This window comes from Rhinopithecus bieti, unplaced genomic scaffold (assembly GCF_001698545.2).
Source record: "Rhinopithecus bieti isolate Rb0 unplaced genomic scaffold, ASM169854v2 scaffold_12512, whole genome shotgun sequence".
NCBI lineage: Eukaryota > Metazoa > Chordata > Mammalia > Primates > Cercopithecidae > Rhinopithecus > Rhinopithecus bieti.
Genome location: NW_016807354.1, coordinates 1,436,965 through 1,456,567, shown reverse-complemented (window position 1 = coordinate 1,456,567; position 19,603 = coordinate 1,436,965). Strand labels below are relative to the sequence as shown.

At 33.0% G+C, this 19,603-nt stretch overlaps 1 protein-coding gene across 1 annotated transcript in view; it reads left to right on the top strand.

Annotated features, from left to right (window-relative positions):
• The window catches only part of CALCRL (calcitonin receptor like receptor), a 105,548-nt gene that overhangs the window by 80,672 nt on the left and 5,273 nt on the right, over window positions 1–19,603 (top strand). The window contains exons 10-15 of the mRNA XM_017881436.1: window positions 7,319–7,445; window positions 10,061–10,214; window positions 11,527–11,587; window positions 11,670–11,736; window positions 18,141–18,359; window positions 18,509–18,550. Of these exons, the coding sequence (XP_017736925.1) occupies window positions 7,319–7,445; window positions 10,061–10,214; window positions 11,527–11,587; window positions 11,670–11,736; window positions 18,141–18,359; window positions 18,509–18,550 (670 nt within the window). The remainder of the gene's footprint in view (window positions 1–7,318; window positions 7,446–10,060; window positions 10,215–11,526; window positions 11,588–11,669; window positions 11,737–18,140; window positions 18,360–18,508; window positions 18,551–19,603) is intronic.

Here is a 19,603-nt window from a genome sequence, read left to right as displayed (position 1 = left end):
TTTTTTTGAGAGGGAGTCTCGCTCTGTCGCCCAGGCTGGAGTGCAGTGGCTGGATCTCCGCTCACTGCAAGCTCCGCCTCCCGAGTTCCCGCCATTCTCCTGCCTCAGCCTCCCGAGTAGCTGGGACTACAGTCGCCCGCCACCGCGCCCGGCTAGTTTTTTGTATTTTCAGTAGAGACGGGGTTTCACAGTGTTAGCTAGGATGGTCTCGATCTCCTGAATTCGTGATCCGCCCGCCTCGGTCTCCCAAAATGCTGAGATTACAGGTGTGAGAACTATAGGTTTTCTTAAATGTTTTATTCGGTCATACTCATTGAGTCTATCTCCAAACTAATGAATTCTAATCAATTAGTGAACATAAAAATCCATCCCTCTCAAACTGAATGTTGTGAGAGGGGAAAACATTCTTATTCCATAATGTGAGATGGTGCCAAAATGTTTCAAATATGTCTATTTTAGCTGCATCTCATTTCCAGTTGTTCCAAAAGTGAATTGAAAATAATTGCATTTCTACATAGAGTATACGGTTTGAATGTGAACAGAATAGTGCAAGGAATAATGGACATGCTTTAACATTAACCTGTTCTGCTATAAGGTCATTGCTATTACTGGCTTATGGAGAAGAGTCCCAGGTATGGAAATAAAAAGTAAATACAGTTACTGAATTAGATAATTTGGACTTAAGATATAAAAAATATAAAGCTACAAATCCACATTAAATATGCATATTTTTATTCCTAGGGATATATTTGATAAATATGCAACTTCAGAATAGTGAATTTCATCATACGTGCTATTTAATTTAAGCATACCCAAATTTTCATGGCAATAGAATGACAATACATTTTGAAAATTATATCATTATTTGAATAGATTAAAATTTTGTTATTTGAAATAGAAAATAGAAATAAATAACATTTTTTCCCAAAAGTCATAATATATTTTACAATTGGGTTTTCCATTATTATAGACAGTTTATTTTTCTAGATCAAACCAACAGACATATATGAGAAGAAAGTCAAAGCACACTCTCAAAACTGTAGTTTATTTTAGTATTTAGGAAAAGAAAAAAACAGAGTGACTGGATATTACGCTGCTAACATTTGCTGATGAAACATTAAGATGTCAAAACCAAGAAGGTCTTACATGAAAGAGATGGGGATAATTTTAAAAGAATAAAGTTAACAATTTTTCATTAATCATTAAAAAAGCTATATAACATAAAAGAGTATGAACTTCAGAATCAAAAAGCCATTCAGTAAGTTATGTTCTTTGAATTTAATTTACTCATTCTGTAGAACGGAAAAAAAGCCATCGTGGACTTTTAGCTTGTACTCTGTCACATGGCTTGTTCTTGCCCCTCAGAAACTTTAAGCTCAGGGCTTTGACAAACAGGGATGTCTTCCTATCTGGGATTACATTGTTTAATTTATGTGCCTATTTACCCTCCGCTATAATAGGAGTCACAGGAGGTCAGGGTTTTGCTTTGTATTATTCACAACTGTTTCCCCAGTTCTAGTAACAGTGCCCAAAATATTACTATCCAATAGTAAGTGACTAGCAGGAAAATAAAGTCAGAAGCTTTATTGCTTCCTTGAGAACTTCAAAATTCAAACTCAATAGATCACTTAATAAGAGTGTAACCTTGAGAAACTTACTTCCATTTTATTAAAAGATAATAATGCTTCAAGGAGTTGTTAAATACGATAAGGACTTTCAAGTGCTTATCTCTGTGCTGAGGATATTCTAAGGGTTTCAAAAATCGTGACTATTATTATAAATTTTGCCTCTGAAAAGGTTTTTGTTTGGTTGGTTGGTTTTGGAGCCCAAGAATCACAGGGATTCAGAAAGACGTTCTTCTCTTGGTTTCCTGCTCACTAGAACACCAGGAAAAGCAGCCTTAGCAAAGCAGTTCACAAACAATAGAAAATCAGTTGTCCATACAAAATGAACATGGCTGTTCCTTATGCAGCCTGATACTCCTATATTTCATTAAGTCAGCAGCCCTGAAATGCAAGGGCATGGGAGGAGGGAGCATAATGGAGGAAGAGTAATCATTTCTCCTCTAGGACCTTCATTGAACACCTTGGTTGGAATACTCACACTCTTTCTAATCTGGCCTAATCTAATTTGGATCACCAGCAGCCTCCAAAAGAGAGCTACTGAAAGAGGTTATAGACTTCTCATATGTAAACATGTGATTCTATCAACTTGAGAGTTCCATTGAATAGACAAAAGATAGTCACACTACTGATTCTTTTAATGTATTTGTTGTTTTCTGCCTATTGTTTGTGGCAGTGTTCAGATTGACGGTTTCCTTTTGGATACATTGTTAGTGTTTTTTGGGGGGAAAGATCTGAGAAATTGGAAATTAAATTAGATAAGGTAGAATAAGAAAGCAAATACTTTGCAGACTGTGCTATTCTTATATTGCTTGTACTTTCCCCTTTCATGATTCATTTTGCTCATAATTAGTATTGAGAAAAGTAGTTTGGAAGTTTTTAGCTCATGTCAAAAGCAAATGGAAAACAGAGGCAAGGTTATTGTCCATATACTGGCAGAACTTTGAAGATGGAGTACTATAATGTTTGGGATCTGCATGATAGTGAACCTGGCAATTTGGCAACAACTATAGAAAGAATGAGATTTCTTGGGAAGATAATTTAGATTGCTTTATGTATTGCCCTTTATCATATGGAAATTCTGTCTAATGCTAATTCCTGTTTGGTAAGAAAAAAATGACTATTTTTCTGTTTGATTGAGTTACTTAAAATATACATATTTTAATATAAAGGAAGTTTTACATTACTGAGGTAAACCTGCATGCTATTTTATTATTTGTACCTAAAACCCATTAGAGCATTTGATTAAAATCAGCAATATGATAATTACGTTAAAAAACAACAGCTAACTTAACATCGAGTGTTTATCATGGGTTAGATGGTTACGCTAAGAGTTTAAGTGATTTACTTCCTCTAACTTTCCAGTCAATCCTATGAAGTACAATTTTTATCCCTAAATTACAGATCAGAAAATTAAAAATTCAAGATCTTAAATAATTTACCCAAAGTCATGCCGTCAATAGATGGCAGAGTTCAGATTCACTGTCTGAACTACACATACTGACTTGACGCTACTTGCTTCTAAAATTGTTCCAAAAGTGAATTGAAAGACACAGTTTCATTACATACAAAGTATAATGATTTTGTTGACACAATAATATCAACTGCCTCTGTAACTCTGCTTGCCAAAATTGCATATTGAAGTAGCATTTTAAAATAATTATATGTAAAAAATACGAAATAGAAACAATCGGGACCCACAAACCACATTTTCTGTTCCGTGGTTATGCTGGGATAGAAAGGGAGATGATAAAATTTAAAGAAAGCGAAGGATTTTTGTAAACGTTCTCTAAGCCTCTAAGATAATTGCTTTTGCTATTTTGAATAAAATAAAAATATTTAAGAATTTAAGTTAAGTAAAATTTGTTACAGGTTAGTATATTTGAAAAAATATACAAATATTTTAGGGCTTCATTTGAACAAATCATGTGTTTACCAATGACATGTTTTTGGTTTTCACTTACAAGTTGATTCTATTTGTACCAATCTACTTACATGTGTTAAGGAATATGTTTAGAAACAAACAATATACATCGTCAGAAAAATCTGAGCCATTTTTATACTAGACATTGAAACCATATGTTACTTAGCATCTGCATTTGTTCAAGTTGCACAGTGCCTGGAGGTAGAAATGGAAGAAACTGAAGCAAAAGGTTAGTATTTTAGACAGTAGGACATATTTACACAACACTAAATGAAATGATGTGGCAATGGTCCAGTTTACTATAATTTGGGCAGCTAAACTGGATATCAGAGTTTCCAAAGCAGAAGTCTTTGGTTTGAGTTATATAGGGTGGATTATCTAGTCTGACCACGTTATTTGGGTAATTGTGTAAAACACTCTGAAAAAACTTTAATGTCTTTGTAATGAAATTATTTAATGCATCTTCTTAAGAACTTGTTTTGTCTTGATATTAAATATTCAATAAATTTCAAGGGAATTTCATTCTATTATTTCAAAACTTTACCCATAATGATATTGTTTGGGTCTTAAAAAGGGAAATATGGTATATCCTTTTATCCCATACTAAGAGAATAAGAAGTCATTTGTGTGTGTGTGTGTGTGTGTGTGTGTGTTTGACTCACAATAATGACATTTTTGGAAGAGAATATATACCGGCAGCTCATTTTTAAGTACTTACCTTTCAAGACAAATTTAGGCAGGAGCAGGTTCAAAAAAAAAAAAAAAAAAAAGGGAATTTTGACAGGAACAGAAATACAGAACATCACAGAGGATGTTTAACTTTATACAAATAGTATTAAACTTTAACTGTATACAAGAGGATTAAATTTTTTCGTCAACTAACTACAGTTAGCATTTTATTTTACTCCCTTCCAATCTTTTCACATGTGAATATTATTAATATAAACAGTTAAAATATAAATGTATTTATTATGTTCCTAGCTCCTATCTTTCAGCTCTTCTATCATGTCTTATTTATTTTATTTCACTTTTTAATTGACATATAATAATTGTACATATTTATGGGGTACACAGTGATGTTTAGAAATCTATAATATATAGGGATTAGATCAGGATAATTAGCATATCCATCATCCCAAATATTTATAATTTCTTTGTATCGGGAAAATTCAATATCCTTCTTCTAGTTATCTTTAATTATTTTTCTAATTTTTACTATCATGCAATATGACCACATAATCCTTCTAGCTATTTAAAACTACATGTTAACTATAGTCATCCTACAGTGATACAGAACACTAGAATTTATTCCTCTTATCTAGTTGTAATTTTGTATCCTTTAACAAATCTCTCCCTATCTCCACCTTCTCCCTACCCTTTCCAGCCTCTAGTTCTACTTTTTTCTTCTATGCAACCAACTTTTTTAAAGCTTCCACAAATGAGTGAGAGCATGCAGGCTTTCTTTCTGTTCCTGGCTTATTTCATTTAATGTACTGTCCTCCAGTTCCATCCGTAACACAGTGAATGAGAGAAGTCCATTTTTTTTTTTAATGGTAGAATAGTTCTGTTTTTGAAAGTCTCCTTTAATGTTTGCTTTCCTTTATTTCAACTTACTTCTTACGAATATATCTTATTTGCCGTTTAAGCAAACCTTCTCAATCTTTTTGTTATAGTTTGAAAACTATGAAATTTTGTTATTTATAGGTATGTCTTAGCCAATGGACTTAGATATATGTGTGCTCAGCAGAAAAATGACAAAATCACCCAGTTAAGAAAAATGCTTTACTTTTTTCCCTTGATGGTAGCTGAGTTACTTATATTGTATTACTAAAACCATGTATATTTGCATAGATAAGCAGTTCCTTTCTAAACAATACTTGGCACTCAATAGACATAGCTAAGCTCAAAGCAGGCATTTTAAAATAAGACCATATGAACAAATGTTGTATGTCTATAACTTTCATCATTGAACACTGATGAATTACAGAAATAAACCACACATAACATAACTGATTTGAAAAGAACATTATTTACTAGACTTTTTCTGATATTCATTAACTCTCTTCATGCTCAATGAACAGAAAGTAATTATGTCACTGCTGGGGCATTTTATCAAAAATAGGATTGTCTTCCTCTCAGTGTTGAATTTTCCTAAGTAATAGCAGGAATCATGCCACTCTTCTGTTCAAAACTTTCAAAGATTCTTTTTTTCTATAGAATATAATCAATAATCTGTAGATAAGGCCTGATTACTGCCTGCGTCACTACTCCTATACACTACAAAGTCAGGCCAAAGTAAACCACTCTTTAATATGAAAATACTAGCTGGTTCCAGCTGTTTCTATTTTGATGGATTCCAGCTGGATTTCACATATTTGTTGGCATATGAATGTCTTACACACACTCAGCAGTCATTCCAAGAGCCATCTTGCCCATGAATCCTTTCATAGAAGTCTTGTAGAAGGCATATATTGACAATTTATAAATATTGATTTGCATCAAATATTCCTCCAGACTCTTTAATTACTAGAGCTATATATGGAATCACAGACCTGTAGCTGGAAGAAAGGCAATTTCAGAGGCAATATACTGTAAACTGCATTTTTAAATATAGAAAACCTTGGCATCCCATCCTAATTCTAATATCCTGGGCACACAGTCTATTTAAGATAAAGAGATGTAGTGATAAAATTAGGTAAAGGTCTCCTTAAAGTTTCCAAAATAGAAGCCTTTGGCTTGAATTATATATGGTGGATTATATAGGTTGATCATATTGATGGCATTTAAAACACACACACACGCACACACACACACACACACACATCATGAAATTGTATGCCTCTAGTGAAATAATTCCTCAGGTCTTCATATGAGTTCACACTTGACATTAAGTATTCAGGTACAAGTGGATCCCATGCTATTATTTTGAAACTTTAATCATAATGAGCCTTTGAGTAAATGCATTATAAAGGAGGTAGTGCTTGAACATAGGCAGGCAGTCATATGTGCATAATCTTCTTAGAGAGGAGGTGGATTCAATCTAAGAGTGACATCACTTATCATTAGTGGCACTTTTTGTTGAAATCTGCTTCTATGTGAACTCCACACAGTGAACTCTCTTTTGTTATATACAAGAGGAACTCTAGTAAAAGGCGGTATTACTTTTACCTTACATATGGCTGCACCAATTAGAAAAATTCAGTAAAGCTGAGCAAATCTCATTGGTTGCTATGTTTACATTTTTATCAATTCATCTATTCTGAATACTTTGTTATTTTTTCCAGATTGGTCTGTGTAATGACCATCATCACAACAAAACACACAGTTATATTTAAACAGAACAATATATATGGTATAATGAAAAAAGAGTTATCCACATGAGAATCTGACAGCAAATACAAAGTGTTCAAATTAATTAGTTGCATAAGTTTTGATCAATTATCTAACTTTACTGAATCCCAATGTTTGCAAAATGAGTTAAACTATTAATTATGTTCAGAAATTAATAGAGAAAGTCATGTAGAGGCCTTGTACAGGCAAATTTTCTAGCCCTATGTATATTTACCTCTACTGGAGCAACTCATTTGTCTCTAGGTTTTAAGCACTTACAGGTTTTCCCTAATTAAGATTTTATAATGAGTGGATTTTAGGGAGAAAAAATAATTCTTTCAAAAGTGGAACAGCTGCTATGAATTGGGAATGTATCTTATTTGAATAATGATTAATAAATAAACATTTCATGATGTGAACACACTTGTTTTCTTGCTTTTAGGAGCCTAAGTTGCCAAAGGATTACCTTACACAAAAATCTGTTCTTCTCATTTGTTTGTAACTCTGTTGTAACAATCATTCACCTCACTGCAGTGGCCAACAACCAGGCCTTAGTAGCCACAAATCCTGTAAGTAAACCAAGATTGTGCCCTTGGTTCAAGGGCCTAATGGGAAAGGGGGAACATGGCTGATATATGGATAATGTGTATAATTAAGTACACATATATGTATATTTTCAAGTCTGACATATATGTACATTTTCAAGTCTTTATATCTTGGGGAATATTGAGAAATATTTACCTTTCTACATTAGAATAGAGCTACATCTACTCTACAGAGTATTCCCCCAGAGTATTCTCAATATTCCCCAAGATATGAGTGAACATCAAAAAGTGTAATATATTTATTCGCTTCAGCTATTTATACATATACACATATCTTCACTTCATTTTATAGCTGTAGAGTCCTCCTGCTATGAGACATAATAGTTTATCACTACATAATATTTATTCAATCCAAATGAAAAACTCAAAGCAATGAACTCTGCATAGTTCGAAAAAATAGTACCTGCACATGGAAAACTTAAATAAATTATATTTTTTGTATCGGGTTGACTTTAAAAAGTCAATAAAACCAGGAAAAGAATGAACTGTACATATCCTACTTGAGATTAAACTTCATAGCATAACGTTTTAAAAGGAACTACAGTGTTCGATCTCAATAAACATTTATAAATTGCTGCCTTACAGGCCATATTTTTAAAACATAGTTTAAAATTTACTTATCTAAATGTATACATTTTGTGTAAGCTATATGCATATGTTAAATGTTTAAATTAAAATATCTGCATACATAAACATACCTTCAAATTGTAAAAATTATCTGCTTTTATAATGTTTATGGAATATTTACTATATTTTGTATATGTGTATGTGTCTATATAAAGTGTTTTTTAAAAGAAAAAAATTAGTGACTGAAATCAGGAAGGGAAAGAATTGTTAACAAGTGGGTCAATAAATAGTCTCGTGTGTGTTTTATGTGTGTTTTTAGAGTAACTTTCAAAATTCCATAATTCCCTGCATTGTTTGCACATGTGCATCCAGATTGCTTAATCTTGTATATGCTCCACTCTAAAGTCATTGGATTAGAAAACACACTGGGGTATAATTAGCAACATAAAAATCTGGCTAATGTCCTGCCATTTTAGAGTGAATTTCTGTAAGACAAGGAGATTCAGAGTTTTGTCTTGAAGCTGCAGAGCATGAGATTCTAAATCTTGTATTTGTACACAAAGATGTGTTTAATAAACACATTATAAATTGTCATATATTTTGTTTTATATTACTAATGCCCTGCATAGAAATATTTTTCTGCAGTATGTTCTTAATTCTTTTTTATTGTAATGGTTTATTGATTAACTTTTGAATGAAATCAAGAATTAGAAGCCCGATTAAATATAAATATTTAAAACTCTTTAGATAAAAGTTGAAGCTGAAATTTGTAATTTCTTTCCATATAGTAGACTACCTCATTTTCACCTTTGAGTGAACTTTAATATAATGCTGTGTTTTAAATAAAGGTACATTATTTAAAATTTAATGTTATGTATTCTGCAGATACATTTAATGAATAAATAGGTTTTACAAATATCCTTTAGTTAGGAGGCATTGTATATAATGAAAACAAAATTGGAATGTTCAGGTTGTAGATTTGATTGATGTATAAATATTAGCAAATCATTTAACTTCTCTGGTACTAAGCTTTTTTATGTATAAAATATATGCCTAATGATAATGTACACCTCATAGGACTACTGTAAGAATTAAATAAAACAATATTTGTAAAAGTATTTTAGGCTAACTCCCGGGCAAATGCCATTATTACTATTCTGTGATAACCCAATATTAACAATCCAGTGCATTTTCTTTTCAATTTTATTTTGGTTAAAAAAACTATTTCAAAATAATGATAATTGCCACTAAACATTTATTGATTTTCAGACTAGAAACTGGAGCCAATAGGAGTAACAGGTCATGTATTTTGGGAAAGCTTTAATTGTATTCTCCTCTTTAAGGGAGTAAACTGTCACTCTTACTCTTTTGTGTTTTCTTTGCTGTAATTTGAATGTCTCTCTTCCTTGCCTCTTTTAAAGTAGAGAAGCAAAATGGAGACCTCAGGAAAACAGAAGGGAAACAATAATCCGGTCCTCTTTTACTTACACAAAGCCCTCAAACCCCGTATTTGGATAGGATAACCTATGGATATATTAGATTATTATTTAATAAGCATTTGCATGAGGAGCATGTAATATGCAAAACTTTTCAAGTATCTGGGCACTTTTAATGAATTGGTTGTAAAACTACTATTATTTTCAGCAGAATGCAACAGTCAAGGGATTCATGATGATGTAAATAAGTGTAAAGTTATTTATGTGTGACACTTTTATACTTATAATTACATAATAACAAAAATACATTCAGAAAATACACATTCACTAAATAAAGTAGATTTAGAATTTAGGCTTTTTTTCTGGAAGATATACCATTATAAATCTTTGGAGTCTGTGGCTAAAAACTTCAAAGGCATCATTAGATGACTACGAAGACTGGCATTCCACAAATCCTAATCATTAATGTATAGGATTTTGTGTGGAGGGGAGAAAGTTCCCATGTTTCCTGAGCTAAAACTATTGCTTTACATGTCAATTCATAAACAAGTAAATATTGTTTTTTTCTTCTCACAGGTTAGTTGCAAAGTGTCCCAGTTCATTCATCTTTACCTGATGGGCTGTAATTACTTTTGGATGCTCTGTGAAGGCATTTACCTACACACACTTATCGTGGTGGCTGTGTTTGCAGAGAAGCAACACTTAATGTGGTATTATTTTCTTGGCTGGGGTAAGTGTCATTATACATACTTGTTGATTCAATGGATTAAAGAAGCCTTTGGAGGATGCCAGGTTCCTCTGTAATATGAATATACCAATGGGTAATCATTTTTAAAGAATTATCAGGTGATTAACTTTTGCCTATTATTGCAAATTGCAACATTTTAAGCAAAGAATCACTGACTCATCCATTGTTTTCAGTAGTCACAAGTCAATATATAATAGTGTCTTTTTTTATATTGAATATGCCAATGAATAGGGTATCTTGACTATGTAGTGACTAAAACAATAGAAGTAGAATGATAAATTAAAGATTTAGTCTTTTACTATTCTGAATATTCATTTTTGCCACGTGTAAAATGAGAGCATTGGATTTAAACATCTTTTAAGTTCCATTCTAAAAATATTTGTTTAAAATGTTGTCATTTTATGACAAGAGTAGAGGGATTAGTGATTGAATAAAGGCATGCAACAGATTTATTTTTTTCCACACAATCTCCTGATGTGGTATTATTCACAAAGAAAACAGTGATACACTTCTGACATATTAAAAATAACTAGAATAATACAAAATATAAAGTGCAGAAATGAATTTAACAGGACTAGTTTCCAGAAACAAAACTGAAGTTGTACTTATCTATTATCATATATCTACCCTATCTATCTATCTATCTATCTATCTATCTATCTATCTATCTATCATCTATCTATCTATCTAATCTATCTCTCTCTCTCTCTCTCTCTCTCTCAGAATACACAATTTTAGTGTATTCTGATTAACTTTATAAAGCATTGCTTAATTTTATATTTGGAAGAGCTGATTTAGAATGTTCAAAGCCTGACAGATTTTTGGTACATAAATTAATCTCTTTTATTCTCCTCTTCTTCAAATAATGGCTTACTAGTAGTAATCTCTCTCATAGTGGAAGTTCTTGTGATTCTCAACCTTTTTCCACATCTGATAATGTACCAGATATTGGCCAATTCCATCTCACAAAAAGTACATGAATGCTGAATTTCTTCTAATCCTTGTGGCTTAGGAAACACATCTTAAGAGTTAAGTTGTGAAGTCCACTGATTCAAAATGACCTATGAATTATAGTAGAAGAAAACATACACACATATACACACAAACACAAAAATGTAAATATCTAATACTTTATAATGTGTATTGTTGACTATACAAATGTTTATTCAACAAATATACAGTGGCTAGTTTTTTTGCTTCTAGAGTATCTTCGAATTTTTGTATTTAATTACATATTTTGAAATACCATCTGTAGAAAAAAATCCTATTTATTTTCTTTTCTTTGGTATTACAGGATTTCCACTGATTCCTGCTTGTATACATGCCATTGCTAGAAGCTTATATTACAATGACAAGTAAGAAAATCTCTTTTTATTATTTCTACTGGAACAACGTAAAATAAAAAATTTCAACATAATGTTTTTATGTTTTCTCTAGTTGCTGGATCAGTTCTGATACCCATCTCCTCTATATTATCCATGGCCCAATTTGTGCTGCTTTACTGGTATGTAACAAATTCTCCTTTCCTTATCATTGCTCACATTTCAACTTTATTTCTGAACCATCTGGCCTATGATATCCTTCAGAGTCCCAGTGGACACAGATGGACATGCATGTTCACAGTGCTTAAATGAGTAGGGTTTAGTGAAGGTATCATATTTGATGTATAGGCAGGAAAGGCAAAGGAACTAATTAGTAAGGGATGGTGAGCCATTGGGGATCAACAGTGGAATGCTGTTATCACAGGTAGACCTGAAGAGAGAAGTGTTAGTGTACTGAAATGAGCACTGGGAAGAGTCACCCAGTAAGAGATCTGATTTTGATTGGAGAAAAACAACCACTGCCAAAACCACAGCCTGGCAGAATAGAAGCAGCAGAAACAAAGACTCGAATTTATCTTTATTCCCATACTCTTATCTTTTTTTCCCCCCATTAGCCAGATGCAGCAAATGTCTCAGGGCAAGGAAGTCTGGATGAAGCTGTTCGCAGACATCAGCCTCCTGTGGCACAGAGAGGAATAGAGGATGAATTAGCAGGGGGGTGAGAGGTGACAAACAAGATAAAACAAAATACCTATGTAAATTTTACATTATAATTATTATCATTTAATGTCAGTGCACCAATTAGACATTTTAGTGTGATTGCAGAAAAACAGAAGTCACATTTGATGCTTTTATTACACTATTATTATTTTTTATTATTTTAATTGAAAAAAGGTCTTGCTCTGTTGCCCAGACTAGAGTGCAGTGGAATGATCATAGCTCACTGCAGCCCCCAACTCCTGGGTTTAAGGGATCCTCCCACCTCAGGCTCCTGAGAAGCTAAGACTATAGGTATACACTACTATACTTGGATAAATTTTTTAAACATTTTTATAGAGACGGGATCTCACTATGTTCCCCAGGCTGGTCTCAAACTCTTGGGCTCCAGGGATCCTTCTGTCTTGGCCTTCACAACTGCTGGGATTACAAGTGTATTACATTATTTGAATGAGAAAGTAAATTAATACAAACTAGCAATCTAGCATGCTTTGTCTCAGAGAGTATTAGAGATCATAATGCAATTACAGTCCTTCAGAGTGGTATTTTAGTTACAGCTGCTATTCATTTTTTTGTTGTTGTTATACTTTAAGTTCTGGGATACATGTGCAGAACATGCAGGTTTGTTACATAGATATCCATGTGCCACGGTGGTTTGCTGCACTCATCAACCTGTCATCTGGGTTTTAAGCCCCACATGCTTATTTCTCCTAATCCTATCCCTCCTCTTACTCCTGATCCCCCGACAGGCCCCAGTGTATGATGTTCCCCTCCCTGTGTTCATGTTTTCTCATTGTTCAACTCCCACTTATGAGTGAGAACATGCAATGATTGGTTTTCTCTTCCTGTGTTAGTTTGCTGAGAATGATGGTTTCTAGCTTCATCCATGTCCTTGCATAGGACATGAATTCATTCTTTTTATGGCTGCATGGTATTCCATGGTTTATATATGCCACATTTTCTTTATCCAGTCTATCATTGATGAGCATTTGGTTTGGTTCCAAGTCTTTGTTATTGTGAATAGTGCTGCAAGAAAACATATGTGTACGTGTATCTTTATAGTAGAATGATTTATAATCCTTTGGGTATATACCCCGTAATGGGATTGCTGGGGCAAATGGTATTTCTGGTTCTAAATCCTTGAGGAATCACCAAACTGTCTTCCACAATGGTTAAACTAATTTACACTCCCACAAACATTGTAAAAGTGTTCCTATTTCTCCACATCCTCTCCAGCATCTGTTGCTTCCTGACATTTTAATGATCACCATTCTAACTGGTGTGAGATGGTATCTCATTGTGGTTTTGATTGGCATTTCTCTAATGACCAGTGATGATGAGCATTTTTTCATGTGTTTGTTGGCTGCATAAATGTCTTCTTTTGAGAAGTTCCTGTTCACATCATTCGCCCACTTTTTGATGGTGTTGTTTATTTCTTGTAAATTTAAGTTTTTTGTAGATTCTGGATACTAGCTCTTTGTCAGATGGATAGATTGCAAAAAATTTCTCCCGTTCTGTAGGTAGCATGTTCACTCTGGTTATAGTTCGTTTTACTGTGCAGAAGTTCTTTAGTTTAAATAGATCCCGTTTGTCAATTTTGGCTTTTGTTGCCATTGCTTTTAGTGTTTTAGTTGTGAAGTCTTTGCCCATGCCTATGTCCTGAATGGTATTGCCTCATTTTCTTCTAGGGTTTTATGGTTTTAGGTCTTACTTTTATGTCTTTCATGCATCTTGAGTTAATTTTTGAATAAGGTGTGAGGAAGGGGTCCAGTTTCAGTTTTCTGCATATGGCTAACCAGTTTTCCCAACACCATTTATTTAATAGGGAATCCTTTCCCCATTGCTGGTTTTTGTCAGGTTTGTCAAAGATCAGATGGTTGTAGAAGTGTGGTGTTATTTCTGAGGCCTCTGTTCTGTTGCATTGGTTTATATACCTGTTTTGGTACCAGTACCATGCTGTTTTGGTTACTGTAGCCTTGTAGTATGGTTTGAAGTCAGGTAGCGTGATGTCTCCAGCTTTGTTCTTTTTGTTTAGGATTGCTTATTCTTGGCTATACAGGCTTTTTTTTTTTGGTTCCGTATGAAACATGAAGTAGTTTTTTTCTAATTCTGTGAAGAAAGTCAATAGTAGCTTGATGGGGATAGCATTGAATCTATAAATTATTTTGGGCAGTATGGTCATTTTCATGATATTGATTCTATGCGTGAGCATGGAATGTTTTTTCATTTGTTTGTGTCCTCTCCTATTTCATTGAGCAGTGGTTTGTAGTTCTCCTTGAAGAGGTACTTCACTTCCCTTATAAGTTGTATTCCTAGATATTTTATTCTCTTTGTAGCATTTGTGAATGAGAGTTCACTCATGATTTAGCTCTCTGTTGGTCTATTACTGTTGTATAGGAATGCTTGTGATTTTTGCACATTGATTTCATATCCTGAGACTTTGCTAAAGTTGCTTATCAGCTTAAGGAGTTTTTTGGCTGAGTCGATGGGGTTTTCTAAATATATAGTTATGTCATCTGCAAACAAAGACAATTTGACTTCCTCCCCTCCTATTCAAATACCCTTTATTTACAACTGCGATTAAGTTATCTATATGTGTGCTTGTGGGTGTATGTGATATTTTTCATGTAAAATTCAAAGCTTCCTCATTCTTATTTTCAGAATCTTTTAAAATACAGATATTCTATTATTTAACTATATTTGCTAGCTGCAGTTTAGTATGTGGTTGTGTTGGATCACTGTTCAAACCATTCTCAAAATGTATCATTGTTAAGCCATTCTTGTAGAATTTATTATGACTTTCCATAAAATTTTTTCATATATCTTAATGTAGATTATAGTGAAAATTTCAAAGGCAGAGGCACTTGCTTCCCTTCCTTCTCCTACATTCTAAGGGCATGAGTGACATACTGTGTTTAAGTTGTACCCCGAGACTGCCTGGCTTTGCATTCTGTGCACAAAAGAGTCAGCACTGAATCCTGGCTCTATCACAGCTGCCTGTGTATCATCTCAGACCAAGTTTTCTGTTTTATTTTGTTTTTAACCTCTCTGTGTCTTTGTTTTCTCATTTGTAATGATGGAATAATAAGAATATATACCTCACAGGGTATTAAAAGGATTAAATGAGATATTTTCTGTTAAGTGATTTGGCACAGTTAGTGCATAGAATATTATAAATTCTTGAAAAAATGCCTTCAAAGTTTTGTAGTTTCTGCATGATGCCATGCTTCCACTTTGAGGAGAGCTCAAATAAATTATAATGTATTATTGGGCTACTCAGGAGATTCCAGAACAAATGCAAGACAATATTTTATTACAGAAGATCTGGCTGCACAGAGGGATACATGATTCAGACTTCTAAATCAGTAAGGTTCAGGAAGTGAAAGCACCTAGCAAATGCAAAGTGTAACATCATCTACACAACCCTTGGAAACATCTATTCATATAAACTTTGAGGAAGAAGAGTGAGGATGAAATACAGGAATATAGCCCGTCAAGCTGTAAGAAAAGAAGTGAAAATCCACATTATTTGCCTAAAACTTTCCATTTTGTTGGCCTAAAACATTAGGAACCTATTTTTCTATCCAGATAAATAATTCTGTCCTGTTTAAGCTCCAGAGCTCCTCTTTGGTCCTGGCCAATTCCAAGTTCCTGGGAGAAGCCCTAGTAATTTCTCTCATGGTTATCATATAGTTTTGGACAACTTTTATAAATAAGATATTTTAATCACAAGTCATTCCACTCAGATTTCCTCCATCACATTTCCACATGAGCAGGGTGGTACTGGAGTGACTACAGCATTTTTGAGATCCTGTTGAGGGGAAGTTGAGAGATGATACATTTAATTTGGGTTCAGTGACAGATATTTAGGTGACTTCAGTGCATAGTTAAGTGATTCGAAATGACTTCCAGAAACTCTCCTACAGCCACTGTATAGATTTACCCTGCTTCCTGTCATGACCCAAGTGTGGTATTGTGTTACGAAAATAGCCTGATGTGCCTACTAGATATGTTAACTTTATGAGTATGGCAGTTAAAGGTTTCTTCTTTTCTACTGAACTAGCTTTGCCTGAGGGTGGGAGAAATTCAGACATAGTTCTTCTAAAATTTAAAATTCTTCTTTTATTTTTGTTTAAAGTAAATGGAAATATTTACAGAAAATAAAGTAAGATGAGGGGATTATAATTCTCAAAACTATGTTTTGTGGAAAAATAGCATCGAATTCATTCTAAGATAATTATTTATAAAATAGTTAATAGAATAATTAACTCTATTGTCAACTCTAGTTTCTAGTCTCACATTTTAAATCAGACTTGCCATTTGGAGAAGCACTTTGCATTTAAAATTTTTCATATAATTGGGATCTAAATTGCAATGTTTCTGCTGTTTTATAATTTATGATTTAATGTATTAAGATTATAAAATATTCTATATTAAGCAGATAAAAGATTATTGTTATCTTTTTTTACAGAGCAATGGATGCTTAGGAAGGGAATATATTAGGATGAATGGAATAACAGCTGACGTGTTCATTTGTCATGTTTCATTCTCACACCTGTTGAAATGGCTTAATCTGCTTTTGTCTTTATCGCTTTTCTGTGTCTGCAAACATTGCTTTTCATAGATGTGTTTCCATTAGGATTATAGTGAACTGTATATTTTTGAAGCATATGTTCCATTACATTTTCTAAAAATAGTGGAAGAATATTTTATGCCCAGTTACTTTTATGAGACATGTGTCAATTTAGCAAATGCATGTTCTTTGTTATTTGTTTTCTATAATAAATGGGAAAATACTAGTTTTTGCAATTTTTAAACTGTGTGAATATAAATTATATTTGGTTAATAGTTTGAAAATTTAAGATTATTAAACAAAGGGCAGATGCCAGAAACTAAAGGTGGGGAAAAAGAAAAGTGAATCACAATTAGCCCCTATGGAGCTCTTCTGAAATTAATATTCATGATTCTATGGAAGGCATAAGGAATGGGCATAGAGAAAATGGACCAAAGTAAAAGATATTAACTTGGGTGAAAATAAGAAAGAGATAAACTCTAACTTGGGTGAAAATAAGAAAAAGATAAACTTGTATTATGCAAGAGAAAGAGAAATAAATATGTTTCAGTAGGACCCCGTTTGCTAAGTCACATTAGAGTGTCAAAGGTTTATGTCTCCCATCCAAAGAAACTACTGTCTCTTCGAGAAAGTTGTTAAGGCACAAGAATAGTGAATATTATGTCATTGCAGGAGGCCTTATAGAATGTCAATTGTTTTAGCTCTAGAATGACCGGGGTTGAATATCCGCTGGTTCAAAGTTCCCTCCTAAGTAAAAGAGGATTACAGTGCTACTTTGGAGAGGTGTTTTAAAGATTATTGTTACAAGAAGAAACAGGAAAGTTTTTGGTTTGAAAGATGAAATGGTTATTATGGTATAATATACAGTTAGAAAGTATGTCATATGGACATTATAAAGAGGGGATTCTTTAAAAATTAGCATTTTTCTATAAACAATCATTATCTTTGATTTGAAAATGATCAAAAGCTTTAGATTTTAGACCACAGAATTTTTTTAATTGCATGTGAAAATGGGCTGAGAAAAACACTGAAATATTCCTCAACTGAATATGTTCCACAGTAATTATACCATAATTTAATTTTACTTTTATAAACTTGTTTAATAAAACTGATATACTTGTTAAATTGATAAATCACAATTCCAAATATATAAATTAATATCTTAGGCAATAATACCCTTTAAAATATTCTTGTACATTAAAAATATTTTCAGATTTATATAATTGGAGATACTTGAATAATGCTTCTTAATATTAAATATGAAATGTTTTCAGATGCCATTTTATTTTGTTTTAGGTGAATCTTTTTTTCTTGTTAAATATTGTACGTGTTCTCATCACCAAGTTAAAAGTTACACACCAAGCGGAATCCAATCTCTACATGAAAGCTGTGAGAGCTACTCTTATCTTGGTGCCCTTGCTTGGCATTGAATTTGTGCTGATTCCATGGCGACCTGAAGGAAAGATTGCAGAGGAGGTATATGACTACATCATGCACATCCTTATGCACTTCCAGGTATGGCATTCTTGTTAAGAAGGCAGCTTGAGAAGTTTCGTATTAAATATACATATAGCTTTGGTTTTACTCCTACTTGTACAGCCATTTGGTTACAAATACATGTATCTTTCCATTTGGATTCAGATCATTCTATTTTTCTTTTACAGGGTCTTTTGGTCTCTACCATTTTCTGCTTCTTTAATGGAGAGGTATGGTAATTGATTTTATTCCTTTTATTATTTTATATTTACTATCTGTCTATCTATCCATGTATTTAAATGAGATAAAATTATAAATTCCCCAGGAACAACTATATTAAATTCTATTTCCATCAGGGAAAGAACCATAGAATCTCTTACCATAAGTTTAACTCTAGTTCTCAAATGCTCAGGTCATACTGGAGTTCAAAGCTAGGGAAAAGTCAACCTCACTTAAAAATATTTTAAAAGGTATTCATCTAGTCTTTTGAGATACCTTTTGAGTCCCAGTAAGTCTGAGCTTTTCCCCAGATACAGTGCTAGGAAATCCCAAATCTCACAGAACATACACTGTAATAGGAAATAAGAAATAAGAAATAGGATCATCTCTTTTTTGCCTGTCTTACAATGTAGCCTGTGGAAACAACTTTATGGCCAATACAAAAGGATTTTAAAAATTAAACTCTCGGTTATACAGGGAAGAAATTCAGTGGGTTAGGAAATTGAGAAGAGAATGCTCTAATTCATAACATGACCATGTACTCTTCAATACTTCTAGATTTTTATCCATGTGTTTCCTACTTGGGAAGTTTCAGGCATTTTGAAAACTGGTAACATATTTCTTATGCATACAAATGTGTTATAGCTCAGTAATTTGAGCTCTGATGACTTAGCTCTTTATATGTTTTTAATCTGCTCAACACAGTTTAACCTGTAGGAGGATTTTGGAAAAATTGAACAAAGTTTAGAAATCCAGACAGCAGCTGAGTGAGACACAGACACTTGATAACTGTGAAGCTTATCATAAAGCTTCAGATGGGGAACACATGAGACCAGTTGGTATAACCTGTGACAACCATTCCTATAAAACAAATGAACATTGAAAATCATGCACACATCATTGAAAAACTATAACATGTTATTTGCTCTTACTTAAGTAATATTTTACTTCCTCATCTTGGCATATAATAAAATTCAATGTTTAGTTTTTAATTAAAATATATTTCAAGTTCAACACATGGGTATTTATTTATATTATTATTATTTATTTTATTTATCTATATT